General features: G+C 46.7%; 2 protein-coding genes across 5 annotated transcripts in view; both read right to left on the bottom strand.

Moving 5' to 3' along the window:
* Positions 1-2,046: 2,046 nt before the first annotated feature.
* Ccdc121 (coiled-coil domain containing 121) lies at positions 2,047-4,631 on the bottom strand. The gene is made up of 2 exons (XM_075955727.1): positions 4,321-4,631; positions 2,047-3,123 (listed from the first exon to the last, which is right to left on the bottom strand). The coding sequence occupies exons 1-2, from the start codon at positions 4,596-4,598 to the stop codon at positions 2,211-2,213; spliced, it is 1,191 nt and encodes a 396-aa protein (XP_075811842.1). The 5' UTR covers positions 4,599-4,631; the 3' UTR covers positions 2,047-2,210.
* A 3,665-nt stretch (positions 4,632-8,296) lies between these two features.
* The window catches only part of Znf512 (zinc finger protein 512), a 42,685-nt gene continuing 35,703 nt past the window's right edge, over positions 8,297-15,278 (bottom strand). For all 4 annotated transcript variants that reach the window (XM_075955056.1, XM_075955058.1, XM_075955057.1 and 1 more), the window contains 4 exons: positions 14,662-14,763; positions 13,051-13,113; positions 11,843-11,941; positions 8,297-10,146 (listed from right to left, as the gene is read on the bottom strand). In XM_075955056.1, the coding sequence (XP_075811171.1) occupies positions 9,841-10,146; positions 11,843-11,941; positions 13,051-13,113; positions 14,662-14,763 (570 nt within the window). In that variant the 3' untranslated portion in view covers positions 8,297-9,840. The remainder of the gene's footprint in view (positions 10,147-11,842; positions 11,942-13,050; positions 13,114-14,661; positions 14,764-15,278) is intronic.

The following is a 15,278-nucleotide window of genomic DNA, read 5'->3' as shown; positions in this document are numbered from 1 at the left end:
AGCTGGTGTCACCCAGCACACAGCTCGCATCTTATTTCTGAACAAGGATAAGGAATGGAAGTTCTTTATACTTCAGAAAACAACTTTCAAGATGCTGGGTTCACTGGCTCATGCCCATGCCTGTAGCACCCAAAAGGCTGGCACGGGTGACTTTGCTGTGAGTTCAGTGGCTACACAATAAAATTCCAAGGCAGCCTTGGATATCAAGTGAGATCCTGTCTCAAAAAACAAAAGATACTGGGCAGTGGTGGAGCACGCCTTTAATCCCAGCACTTGGGAGACAGGCAGGTTGATCTCTGTGAGCTCGAGGCCAGCCTGGGTTACAGAGTGAGTTCCAGGACAGGCTCCAAAGCTACAGAGAAAACCTGTCTCGAAAAACAAACAAACAAACAAAAACAAACAAAAAAAGAATAATTTATCACTCCTACCTCTTTCTTAAAGGCAAAGCTTTGGATATTTTCCTCACTGCAACCTGCTCTTTGCTCTCTCTCTTCCCTAGTCTCTTCAGTTTTGGAGCAAATGGTTCCACTGTGTGTTCAGCTGTAGCAGCCAACAACACCATTTTCTCTTGTCTCCTTGACTCCTGACTTTCTGTACCTTACCAGCTTCATCTTCCCCTCCTCGGTCCAAATTCTCCAATCACTCATCAGCAATACTTCTTTAAAATAGGATTTCACATTTAGTGTGTGCGCATGAGTGTGTATGGGGGGACATGTGTGCGTGCATGAGGGGGTGTGTGCATGAGAGCGTGTGTGTGTGCATGAGGGGGTGTGTGTGCTTGTGGGTGTGCGCATGTGTGTGCATGAGAGTGTGTGTGCGTGTATGTGTGCATGTGTGAGCATGTGTGTGTGCGTGTGTGAGCGTGTGTGTGTGCATGTGTGAGCGTATGTGTGTGTGCGTGTGTGCGTGCATGAGGGGGTGTGTGCATGTGTGTGCATGAGAGCGTGTGTGTGTGTGCATGAGAGCGTGTGTGTGTGCATGTGTGAGTGCGTGTGTGCGTGCATGAGGGGGTGTGTGCATGTGTGTGCATGAGAGCGTGTGTGTGTGTGCATGAGAGCGTGTGTGTGTGCATGTGTGAGCGTATGTGTGTGTGCGTGTGTGCGTGCATGAGGGGGTGTGTGCATGTGTGTGCATGAGAGCGTGTGTGCGTGTGTGCATGAGAGCGTGTGTGTGTGCATGTGTGAGCATGTGTGTGTGCGTGTGTGAGCGTGTGTGTGTGCATGTGTGAGCGTATGTGTGTGTGTGCATGAGAGCCTGTGTGTGTGTTTGTGCGTGTGGGCGTGTGGACCATGGTGCCCAGGTGGAAGTGAAAGGACCTGCTTTCACTACAGAGAAACCCTGTCTCGAGGGGCTGGAGAGATGGCTCAGTGGTTAAGAGCATTGCCTGCTCTTCCAAAGGTCCTGAGTTCAATTCCCAGCAACCACATGGTGGCTCACAACCATCTGTAAAGAGGTCTGGCGCCCTCTTCTGGCCTTCCGGCATACAGACAGAATATTGTATACATAATAAATAAACAAACAAACAAATAAATACTTTAGGGTTTTTCGAGACAGAGTTTCTCTGTAGCTTTGGTGCCTGTCCCGGAACTAGCTCTTGTAGACCAGGCTGGCCTCGAACTCCCAAGTGCTGGGATTAAAGGCGAGTGCCACCACTGCCCGGCCACAGTTTATTTTTTAAAATGACTCGTCTCACTCTGAATCTAGGGCCTTTGCATTCAGTCCTTGTCTCTTCCTGGGATGTTTCCTTCCCCGGTGTTACCTCACTCACTCTCTCTAACACCAGCCCGTTTCATTTTCCCCCATAAGTGAGAATGCTCACTAAGGCGGGTGTAGTTTTGGCATTACAACAGACTGAGGCTACAAGGAGTGATTTTTCACACTATGAACCCTACTTTATGAAAAATCCCATGTCATCCAGCGGCCCTCCATGGGAACATGTGAGAATCACCAAAATAAATAATAATAATAATAAATCTCCAAGTGATTTTCCTAGCTGGGTCATGTGCAGTGTCTCTGGCAATTTAACAGTCTCCCAGTAGGCCAAGACGGTGTCAGAGCCTCGCTAGTTCCAATTCTTACTTCTCTGGCTAATAAATAAATTCCTTTGGATTTATTCTTGATTTGGTCCATACAGGATGGTTCAGTGTGGCCCCGGGACCACCCTATTCTTTGGTCCATACAGGATGGTTCGGTGTGGCCCCGGGACCACCCTATTCTTTGGGGCCAGGGTCACAATTCTGACCTCTCTCTCTCTTTGCCTTCAGTTGTCTGCCCCTAACTGAGGCTTCTTGGACCCACTGCTCCTCCTTCAGCTGCTCTTTCCAGGCCTCTAACTGCCTCTTTAGAGAGTCCAGCCTGTGATATTCCTGGACTTCCTTCGCCAGTTTCTTCTGTAACTTCTGGTACGCTCTCTGGACACTAAAGCAGAACTCGGAATTCACCTTCCTGGCTGTCGAGTCCAGGGCCCGGGCCTTGTCCTTAATCTCCTTGGTGCCGCCCTTCCCCATCTGCAGCCATTTTAGTTCCTGCAGCTGTCTGTCTAGGAATGTCTTTCTCTGCAGGAACTGCAGGTGTGCCTGGCGGTCCTTTATCGCTGTCTCCGTTTTCACGTTCTCCAGCTCCTTCTGCAAGGCCTGCATTTTCATCTCCTGGTTCTCCTTTACTTCGTAGACATGCGTCAGCAACTGCGCCTGCTGCCTCAGCTGGGACTGGGTGTTTCTTCCCTGCAGGAGCTGCGCCTGAAGGTCTGCATTTTGTCGGGCAAACCTGGACGCCAGTTCCAGCTTCCTTTGCTTCAGCTCGCTGCTTTCCTGGAAATACTGATTCCACAGCTCCTCGTGCTTCTTTTTACACTGATCGTTTTGTTTTCTTAGGAATTTCAGAAAGTAGTTGTTCTCTTTCTCTACATAGAACGCCTCCTGCTGCAGCAGCCTGCTGTCTTGCAGCAGCTGCTCCTGCTGGAGCTGAGCCTCTTCTATATTCTTGCTCAGCTTCTCCAGTGCTTCCACTGTCCTCCTTTTTACTTTGTTTTCCAATTTTGTTAGCCTCTCTGGCTTGAAAAATTCATTCAGGATAGTAAGATACATTGATGGTTGGGGAGAGTCTTTGGTGCTCTGGGCAAGCCTGGAGGAAGAAACAAAGGAAACATTCCTTTATCAGTTCTTTCTTTCTTTTTTTTTAGATTTATTTATTTATTTATACAGTATCCTGCCTGTAGGCCAGAAAAGGGTACCAGATCTCATTACTGATGGTTGTGAGCCACCATGTGGTTGCTGGGAATTGAACTCAGGACCTCTGGAAGAACTGTCAGTGCTCTTAACCACTGAGCCACCTCTCCAGCCCCTCCTTTATCAGTTCTCAGGCACAACTGAGAAAACAATAACCAAAACTTAACCCAGACCACTGTATTATCGTACTCTTTTCTTTTTCCGAGACAGGGTTTCTCTAACAGCCCAGGCTGGCCTGGAACTCTTTGTAGGCCAGGCTGGCCTTGAACTCCCAGAGATCCACCTGCATCTGCCTCCCAAGTGCTGGGATTAAAGGTGTGCACTGCAACTATACTGTGTTGTATTCTTACAAAAAAAAAAATCTTTTGGATTCCCATCATGCTCCAGACAAGGTTAGTCTTGGTTAGACTTCTATCAATTTGGCACATGCAAGAGCAATCTGGGAGGAGGAACTACACTGAGAAATGACTCCACCAGATGGTCTGTAGAAATCTATAGTAATTAAAATTAATTACTAATGTGGGTGGCCCCAACTCATGGAGGTAAGAAGGCACCCCTAGGCAAGTGGTCTTGAATTGACTAAGAAAGCAGGCCAAGTAAGTCAATAAACAGTGTATTCCCACAGCTTCTGCTTCAGTTCCTGGCTCCGGGTTCCTGCATTGTATCCCGCCCTGACTTCTTTTGATGATGAACTGTGATAGAGAAATGTAAGAAGAAATAAACCCTTCCCTTCTTCTCTTCTCTTCCCTCCTCTCCCTCCCTTCCCAGTGTTGCTTCGGTTATGGTGTTTTATCAAAGCAACAGAAACCCTAAGGCAGGGTTTCTCACCAAGCCTGACACACAAGCTAGGCTCACTGGCTGGCCAGTAAACATCTGGGATCTGCCTATTTCCATGCCCCCATCCTTAGGGGTTAGAGGCATGTGTTGCCTTGCTTAGCTTTCTAAGTGGGTATTGGTGATCTGAATTGAGGTCCTCTTGCCATGTGGTGGGCACCTGAGCCACTGGGACATCTCCCAGGTCCTTGCTCTTTCATCTCCATTACCAAACTTAGGAGATCTTCCACTCCCATCAGTCTCCCTCCTCAGAACCTACCTGGTTCCGGAACTCAGGTGTTCACTGGGATGAGTTGGGAGGTCACTGGGCTCTGCTGAACAACTAGTGCCAGATGTGTAACTTCGGGGAGCACAATTTTCAAGAGGTGTCTTTACTTTGGGGTCAACGTGATGGGACTTTGCACAGTTAGAGTTGACATCACATAATTTCTTTGTCTCGGCTGCCAAATTAGTCCTAGCAGATTGACTGAATTTGTTCCCAGATCTTCTGGGGCTTCTGACCTTTGAAATTTGGTTACCCTGCTCTTGGAAGTCCATCTCCTCTCTCACTCTTGAGGAGTAGGGTCTTGCCCCTCCCAGGCCCTATCCTACCACTACCAACCCTCGTTGAAGTGCCTCATACACCTTCTCAATTGTCCAACCCTCCCATCTCTCAGGCACTATCACCAGCTAGCCCCAGCAGGGTAAAACCCACAGAAGCCTCATGGGCCCACCACTATACCCTATTCTTCAGATTAGCATCAAATGTTCCCTGCACAATGGTCTCATGGAATGTCACAGAAGTTTCTCTAGTGATTTGGTGTCTCTATGGTGAGGGGCGAGACTGCAGCTTCTGCTGAGCCTGAGACCTCATGGGACATCAGTCCGTGTGTCTGTTGGTAGTGGGGATGGCCAGAGCTCAGAAGAACCACTTTTCTAGAAATGACTACCTTGAGGAGAGAAGAGGCCTGGTGAGAGATACCTGTGGCAGGAGGTGTAACATGAGGGCCTGCTTTGTTGGGGTTTCTGTCCTGCCCTGTTCCCACAGCCAGCAAGGTCCCAAAGAAAATCACACAGAGGTCTATATTAATGATAAACTGATTGGCCCATTAGCTCTAGCTTCTAACTTTTAAATTTATATCAACCCATTATTCTTATCTATGCTTGCCACATGGCTCGGTACCTTTTTCAGTAAGGCAGGTCACATCCTGCTTCTTCTGTGGTCTGGACAGGACTGGGGAAGAATGGGCTTCCTCCTTCCCGGAATTCTCCTGTTCTCATTGCCCTACCTTTACTTCCTGTCTGGTTGCCCCACCTATACTTCCTGCCTGGCCAATCAGCATTTATTTAAACATGATTGACAGAATATAGACAATTTTCCCACACCAAGGAGGAAGGTTAGAGCTGAGTCAGTTTGAGTCTAGCCTGGTCTACAGGGCTAGAAGAAAGCAGGTAAGGAGGTGACAAGTGGTAGGGAGGTTCTGTTTTGTGGGTAATCAAGCAAGTTTTTGAGCCAAGAGTTTGTTGAGCATAGGGGTAGCACGTGGATATTCAGGGAAAAGGAATGAGTGCCAACTATAGGTCTGGTCAGTAAATGGGTGAAAGCAGTCAGGACTGATCACAGGATCTGACCCATCTAGAGAATAACTCTGCCATAGACCTAGATCCCTTTATCTCTTTACTGTTTCACTTGTCCTCAGTTTTCCACTCCCCTTCTCAGCCATCCCAAAGGTTTGGTTTTATTTATGTGTGTATGTGTGGGCCTGCTTGTCAATAAGTATGCTTTGCCTGTGGAGACCAGAAGAGTGCATGGGACAAGTACACACACACACACACATACACACACACACACACACACAACTTTAACAATTAAATGAATGGTAGGGGCTGAGATGATCAGAGTGTTTACCTGGTGTGCAAAGAGGCCTGAGTTCAATCTCCAGCACCAATTAAAGTTTCGTGTGATAGCACACATTATAATCTCCTGGCTGTCCTGGAACTCGCTCTGTATGCCAGGCTGGCCTCGAACTCAAGAGATCTGCCTACCTCTGCCTCCCAAGTGCTGGGATTAAAGGCATGTGCCACCAACATCTGTCTGTCTGTTCATCCATCCATCCGTCTCTATTAATAGGACTAGAAATGTCACTTGCTGTTAATAGAAAAAATACTGACTTGTATAGAAATTTTTTTTTTTTGGTAATGATTTATTTTTATTTTCTGTGTTCTGCAAGTATGTCTGATGGAGACTTAGTAATATATACATATATATATATATATATATATATGTGTGTGTGTGTGTGAATGATGTGGGATGTCCTTTGGTATATGTGTTGCTTTTGTTGGTTAATGAATAAAGCTGTTTCGCTAGTGGCTTAGCAGAGTAAAGCCAGGCGGGAAATCAGAATGGCGAGAGAAAGTAGGCAGAGTCAAGGAGACACCAGGTAGCTGCCAAAGGAGAAGGACCGGAACCTTTCTGGTAAGTCAAGAGGTCCATGCACACTTTTCATCTGATTTTATAGCACATAAGACCACGCCCAAAGTGGGTTGATATCTTAAAGGCTATTGACTGAAGGAGTTTCCACATCATATACTATTTGTGCTGGTTAGGCTTTTGTCAACTTGACACATGCTTGGGTCATCTGGGAAGAAGAAACCTCAATTGAGAAAGTGTCTCCATCAGACTGGCCTATAGGCAGGTCTTTGGGGTTTTTTTTTCCTTTTTCTTCCTTTCTGTTTTTTGTTTGTTTGTTTTGTTTTCTTTTTTAAAGATTTAATTATTTATTATGTATACAGTATTCTCAGTACTCTGCCTGCAGGCCAGAAGAGGGCACAGATCTCATTACAGATGGTTGTGAGCCACCATGTGGTTGCTGGGAATTGAATTCAGGACCTTTGGAAGAGCAGGTGGTGCTCTTAACCACTGAGCCATCTCTCCAGCCCCTTTTGTTTTGTTTTTTTGAGACAGGGTTTCTCTGCAGCTTTGGAGCCTATCCTGGAACTAGCTCTTGTAGACCAGGCTGGCCTCGAATTTAGAGATCCGCCTGCCTCTGCCTCCCGAGTGCTGGGATTAAAGGCATGCACCACCACTGCCCAGCTGGGTTTTTTCCTTAACTGATGACTGATGTGGGAGGGTACAACCCACTGTGGATGGTGCCTGGATTACATCAAAAATCAAAATGAGCAAACCATGATGAACAAACTAAACGCCGCTTTCCTCTTGCTTCAGTTCCTGCCTCCAGGCTCCTGCCTTGAGCTCTGTCCTGACTTCCCTTCATGAAGGGTTGTCAGCTGTAGAACAAAATAAACCCTTCCTCCCCAAGCTGCTTTTGCTTATGGTGCTTATCACTGAAACACAAGCCAAACTAGGACTGTACTCCACTGTGTGACTGTCACACTGTCCCTTGTGGATGGGAAAGATAATGTATCAGAGTAGGCTTTTAAAAAAGAAGAAATAAAAGCACCTAACTTCTCAGATGTTCTTCCTTGGTAAATGGCCCTCCTTCAATGGCTGACTCAAGAGTTTTAACCTGTGGGGCATCATCTCAATTGCATCTAACTGGTGCACTAGCTTCTTTTTCCTTTAAGAGAGGAATTTACTTAGTCACACTTTTAGAGATTTTGGTCCTACCAGACATGCTGGGTGTGGCAGACCAAAAAGCTCACATCCTGGCACCAAGAAAGCAGAGAAGAGTGAATCTAGATGAGAATGTTCTCCCCAGTGCTAGGGCTCAAGTACAGGCCCATGTCCATGCCAGTCACCCACCAATCACAGAGCTCAAAGCACATGCATCACTTCTACAGATTTCAACAGAGAGACATTAGCTGGCAACGCATTTAGTGACATAGAGGGCAGAAAAGGCAACAGGTAAGTAGTCTAACCATGTGTCCTGCTAGCCTGCGGTTAGAAGAGGAGAAGAGATTTTGGTGGGTAAGTGGTACTCCGTGATGGGCATGCCTCACACCTCATCATTCCCATACAACTCTCCCACACAGGTGGGCAAGAGGAGTCCCTCTGCACAGACCAGGGACTGGATCTCACTCTTCTGGTACATGCTCAGCTTTACTAGATATTGTCAAGTCGTTTTCAAAGTAATTGTACCAATTTTCATTACACAAATACACACACACACAAACACACAAGTTCACATTGCTCAACATCCTGTATGTACCAAATAATGTTTATATTATTCTAGTGAATTTTAAAATCTGAATACAGTGGGTTCGGCAGCAGAGCAGCAGCAGCAAACAGAACCACAAACTTTCTGAGTCATTTTATTTGCCATCGACAAATATTATCCAAGTCCTTGTCACTAGAACGTCACACAGCTTCTCATTTCTCCTCCTCGACAACCCTCATCTACTACAGGAGCTTTAGGGGTGTGAGCAGGAATAAAAACAGCACAAATACATCATTTCCTCGACTTGACTCTAAACGACCCCTTCTGGCAGTGCCCAGTTCAAGTTTTAATGCCCCATTATTGAAAAGTGGTCTTCACAAAGCACACAATAAAGCTATAGAGGAGCGCGGAGAACAGAGACCTCAGAGTGGCAAACAGCCTTTCCGAGTTTGAAAAGGTTAACTCCGTAAGTGGCGGATGCCATACAATAGGCAGGAATAGAGAAGAACAATATTTACACAGAAGGAGGAAGAGAAACCAGAAACACGACAACAAGGCTACTTACTCTAACCCATGTTCCAAAGATATCCACCCTCACGGGGAGAGAGCCCACTGAACACCACCAGACAGGCATGAGGTACAGAGAGAGACCACTCTTTCCAGCTCCAGAGAAATATCTACATCTGGTGTCAAAAATCTCACGATATAAAGCAGATAGAACTCCATATACAAAACAGTAGAACAATAGTCTCAGAACTGTCGGGGATAGAGGCGGGCTAATGCCCTGGGTGAGGACTTAAGTAGGTGTGGCCTAACAAGTGAGGTAAGTGCAGGGAGAGGGAAAGCTCACCTTGCTTTGCAACCTCGGTGGCATTTCCAGAGGCCAGGGCACCGAGTCAGAGTCAACACAGTGGGACTAAGTTTCCCAACGCAAGCTCCCAGGGCACTGACCCTGGGAACCCAGGAAAGCGGGCAGCCATTATGACCACTGCCCTTTCCTTTCTTCTCACCTTAGTGTTTGGGACACAGACCCCCAAGGCTGTGCTTTCATGCCTATGGGTCCAGTCAGTCCCTGCTCCAAGCATAGAGAGCATCTAGCTTTCTCGTGCTAAATCATTTTCTTCCTCTCAACAGGAAAATTATAGACAAGTATCGTCTGCCAGGTTCTGCTTCCTGGGGCTCAGGGTCATACTGTAACCCAAGTGGCAGTTCTTTCTAGTCCTCTTATGTCACACACACTGAAGGATAAAACCTGTCACAGTTTGTTTGTTTTAAAAAAGATTAGTTTGGAACTGTTTTTTACGCTAAATGACGGAGTAGACACTAGATCAACAAAGATTCCAAGAACATTCGTAACCCAGACAGGAAAGAAAAAGAAAGCCAGCCAAAGGTTTCTTAACTTGTGCAGGACCCGGAGCCTGCAGATGCTTTCCCAGGGGAGCTCTTTGGACAATGGAAAAAGCAAAAGGACTCTAATGGAAATACGAACCTACTAAGGCAGGGAGGGGTGAAAGTGAACTAGTCAGGAAGACGGGAAATGTACACAGAGGAGCTGAGAGCCACAGCCCAGCAGCAGCAGCTGAAAGCATCTTCACTCAGCCCCAGGCCTCAGGCCTCCCCTGCACGTGTCTCCATGACAACAGCATCACATCCACTCTCCTAGGCGCATGCTCAATGGCTGCCTACTTCCTCCCTCGTTTGTGAGTGGTCTTGGCGGGCTCTGCTTTCTGGGACTGTGCTGGCACTGGCTCCTGCTCGGTTCCCTTACATAAAGTCGACACCACCAGTTCCTCATTCCCATCCTGCCCCTTCCCTGCCCTTGGCTCCGGTTGGCTCTCTGCAGGCTCAGTACGCGGCTGCTGCTGCCTTCTCAGAGACCGCCGGCTCCCTTGCTGCTGCCGCTGCTTCTCTTCCTCCTGCTGCCGCTGCTTTATCTTCATCAGCTTCTCAAAGCTTTTGGTGGTTGTCGGGTTTACAACGAACCAATCCTAAAAGGGTCAGAGCAGAAATGGGGACCACTTAGAAACACCAAGAGGATAAAATGAAGGGACAGGAAGAACGGAAAGAAGATAGTGTCAGGTATATAGCACGGGAATAAGGGGAGCACGTGGGACCTTGGGGCTCCATTTTAAACCGGAAAAATCCAATATGCATCAGTTCTCATTAGCAAGTACCATGTAATGCAGGATTCTGTGAATTTAATATGTGATCCAGACACAGTGTGGTGGTGCATGTCTGGACTCCTAGCCCTTAGGATCATTTCTGGACACACAGCAGGTCTGAGGGCAACCTGGCTGCATTAAGATCTTGTCTCAAAAATCCAAAACCTGGACTGAAGAGATGGCTCAGCAGTTAAGAGCACTCTGCTCTTCCAGAGGAGCCAGGTTCTGTTCCCAGCTTAACAGCATCCCATGGCCAGCTGTAACTACGGCTCTAGAGGATCTGACACCTGCAGGCACCAGCTCAAGGTGATACACATACATACATGCAGGCACACAACTTTACACAGTAAATGAAAAAGGTTGTGATCATAGAATGTATTTATTTATTGGCATGATGTCACCTGTCACCTCCTTCCGTGTAATACCGTAGGATGGAAGGTCTGGATCACAGGGATGCTCACTTCATGACACTATAGTGACAGGAACATCAGATCCCGAGTGCAATTCTCTTTTCCTCTGCTTTCTGTAAGTCACTTGATTTCTTTGAGTCTCATTTAGAAAATTATGAGGTAGAGGAAATTTATCATAAAATATTCTTCTGGAAATGCAAAAGCCTAAATCTAACTAAGTAAGCAAATTTAGTCTCATAGATGGGACTATCAACTCACTGGAAATGGCTGGGGCGGAGGAGTGCTACCACAGGACAGATCAGCAAAGTCCCAAATGTAAGTGAAGCCTCCCAACTACATGATGGAAGGCAACAGGCACTGCCACCTTTGTCTAATGAGCTCTTGAAACAGGGAAGTCCAAACTGATATGCCTTCAGTGAGAAAGACACACAAAGACATGTCAAAGACTCACTGCTATTTATTTCTTTTTTCAGACAGGGTCTGATGGGGCCAAGATGAACGCATCTCTGATTCAGAGTTGTGTTATGCAATAATATATAAAGCATCAAAAACTAGTTGTTGGCAGGCTGGGGAGATAGCTCAGTGGTTAGGAGCACTGGCTGCTCTTGTGGAGGACCCAGTACCCACAAGGATCACAACCTAGTAATTCTAGTTCCAGGGAAGCTGTAGCCCTCTTCTGGCCAGGCACCAGGCACCATATGGTAACATAACATAAGGCAAAACATGATGTAACATGAAGGCAAAATGACCATGTGCACAGAATTAAAAAAAAACAGATTATTGAAAAGTATTAGAACATCTGCATTTTTGTCAGAAGAAAAGGCTGTAAAACAAGGTCAAACATGTAAGCCCAACTTGACTTCCAATTGGTCTCATTTAATCACAGTTAATTATAGGGGATCAAAGAGGCCCAACCATAGTGAGCTGAAATATCTTCACAGAAAAACCCATTTACACTCCTAATTTCATAGGGCATTTGAACCCTGGCAAGTTCTCAACCTTAATTTCTTTGCCAGTCCTAGTCCATGAAGCCAGGGACAAGGTCCACTTCTTACAGCTTGAAGACGGGACACACAAGGCTACAAAGACACTAGGGAAAGCAGAGCCCGCACCTCGGCATGGACAGAGTTGATGTGATACTTGACACCACTCTCTGACACAAATTCTTTCTGACACAGAAGACACTTGTATTTTCCAGCCACAAAGTTGCCCTGTTTCAAAGACAGAAAGAGAATTAGAGGTAAATTCAGGAAAACATACCTGGGCTTTGTGCAGGGACTGTGGGTAATGAATGGGGGAGTCTACTTAACCAGAAATCATGGGGAATGGTCCAACATGGTGGCAGAGTTTATGAGAAACAGCTGAGACACTCTCCCCACTACACACCTGTTGTGGGCTTCTCTGCGCCAACACCCACTGTACCACGACACAACCTGACATTCTCCTTCCCTATGTTCCAAGACGCGGTTTCTGGTTCTACCTTCTTGGCTATTTTTTTGCTTCACATTTAGCTTATCTTGATTCCCCCCACCAATAATCAAACTCCCCAAGTTCACTAGGGGCACTAGGTTCCATCCTTTGCAAGGTGAATCGTGGTGGCAAACGGTGCCTTGGAAATCCCAAATGAAACGGATATCGTCCATAGTACTTAGTTTAAGGACTCAGAAACCAGCATCAAGATGATGCTCTCCTAAGCACTGCTACAAAAAACCTACTGAGATGCCTACACCTCCCTTGGTTCCTCACACTGAGACCTCTCTCTCCCCTCCTAAAGCTGCTCGTTTCGTGGTGCTCATGTTGTCGAGCAGATACTTCTGAATGGGACTGGAAAGTGGCAGCATTTCCCATGGCTCTTGGGTGGTAGGATACCTGGGTCACCATGGAAACGGTTCAGAGAGATGAGTGGTTATTAGCATGAAGCCCTGTCCTGTCTCACATCCCATGGGGCCAGTAGAGTCTGGATGGGTTTGAAGGATCTTCACCAGTCCAAAAAAAATTTTCAGGTAGATTATGGCAAACTAAGGCAAGGAGGCCAGTGCAAGGATCAAGCAGAAGGAAGCAGTCTCTGGTTGTGACTCTGAATTCACAGAGCTTTCTTCAGATTCCCTAAATGAGCAAGGCATGACCTTTTCTGTATCCTGATGCACCCTGCTAAACCACCCAGTATGAGACCAAGAATGCCCACAACACTGAGGTCAAAGGGCAGCCTCTGAAGATGGTGACCAACAGAATGACCAGTTGTTCACCTAAGCCGAGTTCTCATCCATGCCAGACTACTGGAGAGGGCACATTACGATAGTAAACTGAAAATGTTACAAACCAGTGTACAAGAGCCCAGGTGAGCTTTAAGGCCAGACACACTACTGTAGACAGCCTCACAACCCTGAAAAAGAGAAGCAGCAAGGTGAGTCCTGCACACAAAGAACCTTCTCTGAGCAATGTAATCATTTACCCGGGCCAGTTCCACACCAGGAGCTAGAAGATCAGTCTCCAGTGCCACACACGAAAGGACAGAGGCGAGGAGGAAACCCAACAGAGAAGACAATAAAGAAGGCGAACGGCAAGGCCGAGCTGTCCCTTTCCCTTTTCCTGATATGTAACAGAACACCCAAAGTTTCAGAGTTATGTTTTATTTGGTATAACTATATCAACTACATTTGTATTTATTCCTTCCAAAAGGACTACACTATCAGCTCTGGTACCAATTTTAAAGATAGCAACAAGTCTCTGCTGCTCTACCATTGAGAAGCAGAGTCCATTCGCACTTTCTCTGAGTCTGGGTTAGCCCTCGGCGATGGTCTGAATTAAGAAATATTCCCCCACAGACTTCTGAGTTACTCAGTTCCTGTGAAGAGACACCATTGACTAAGGCAACTTATAAAAGAAAGCATTTAATTAGGGACTTGCTTACAGTTTCAGAGGGTGGGCCATAACCATCATGGTGGGAAGGACGCAATAGAGAGGCAAGCTTGGTGCTGGAGCAGTAGCTGAGAGCTTACGTTACCCATAAATTGGAAGTAGAACCAGAGTTAGCTGGGAACGGCCTGGATTTTCGAAACCTCAAAGCCTGCCTGTCCCCAGTGACACACTCTTCCAACAAGGCCACATCTCCTAGTCCTTCCCAAATAGTTCTGCCAAGTAGGAAGTAAGCATTCAAAAAATCGAGCCTGTGGGGGCATTCTCATTCAACCCCCCCCCCCAGCTCCCATATGCCCCACTTGGTGGTGCTATTTAGGAAGTTGTTCCTGGAAGTGTAGTCTTACTGGAGGAAGTACATCACTGGGGGTGGGACTTAAGCATTTATAGTCCCAATCAATTTCCTGTTTGCTCTCTGCTTCAAGCTTGCTTTTGAGGGCATGAACTTTCAGCTTTCTGTTCCTGCTACCACACCTGCCCCTTGTGGCTATCTTCCCCACCACACAAATTCTATCCCTCTAGAACTGTGAGCCCGAATGACTCTTCCTTCTGCAAGCTGCAGGTCACAGTGCCACAAACAGAAAAGGCATGAATACCCCTGTGATGCAATTGACCAACAGGAGCTATGAAATGACACTGTACAAACTGTGCAGTGGGTCCTCAGAAAGGCTGCATCGTCTACTTCTGTGTCTGGAGACGGTCACTTATGTCCCCCAAGGGCAATCCTGCTCTTCTGCAGACAGAGAGGCCAGATGGAGCGTCCATGCTCAGCGGAACGCAGCTGATGGGAGATTGCAGTTCACTGCCCATGAGTGACCTCAGATGACGCTGCATGTAGCAGCAGGGCTATCCTGATGATCATCAGAATTATGGAGGTACTGGTTCTGAACAAACTAAATCATGGTCGCACACCTCCACACAGTTCAAGTACTTTATCATGAAATAATCAGGAACTAAAGCAGCAGGCTCTCCAGAATTGATATTATTACTGATACAGTGAAAGAGGAGGAGTCACCTGGTTAGGACACTGGATGCGATGGTACTTCTTGATATCCGTCTTCCACTTGTGCAGCACTTCCTGGCTGAACGTAGGCAACCCAGGGCGAGTGTATTTTAACTACAAGACAAGAAACACTGGATTGTAAGAATGCAACTTGCAACCGAGATACCCCCAAAGCTTCACACCAATTTTAAGAAAGGCGTAGCCATTTTATTTCCATCACAGATGCCTATGTATGGGTATGAGAACATGAGTGAAGTACCTGCAAGGACCAGAGAATGGCTCTGGATCCCCTGGAGCTGCAATTACAGGCACTGTGAGCTGCCAAATGTGGGCACCAGGAACAAAACTGGGATCTTCTACAAGAGCAGCAAGTGCGCAATGCCCATCAAAATCCCAACAAAATCCTTCTTTTTAAAAAAAATATTTATTTATTTATTATGTATACAATATTCTGTCTGTATGCCTGAAGGCCTGAAGAGGGCGCCAGACCTCTTTACAGATGGTTGTGAGCCACCATGTGGTTGCTGGGAATTGAACTCAGGACCTTTGGAAGAGCAGGCAATGCTCTTAACCACTGAGCCATCTCTCCAGCCCCCAACAAAATTCTTCAAAGACCGAAAGAACGGTAC

The sequence above is a fragment of the Microtus pennsylvanicus genome, chromosome 21 (genome assembly GCF_037038515.1).
Source record: "Microtus pennsylvanicus isolate mMicPen1 chromosome 21, mMicPen1.hap1, whole genome shotgun sequence".
Lineage (NCBI taxonomy): Eukaryota > Metazoa > Chordata > Mammalia > Rodentia > Cricetidae > Microtus > Microtus pennsylvanicus.
Note: the sequence above shows the minus strand (reverse complement) of the source record. Positions and strands in the feature narration are given on the sequence as shown.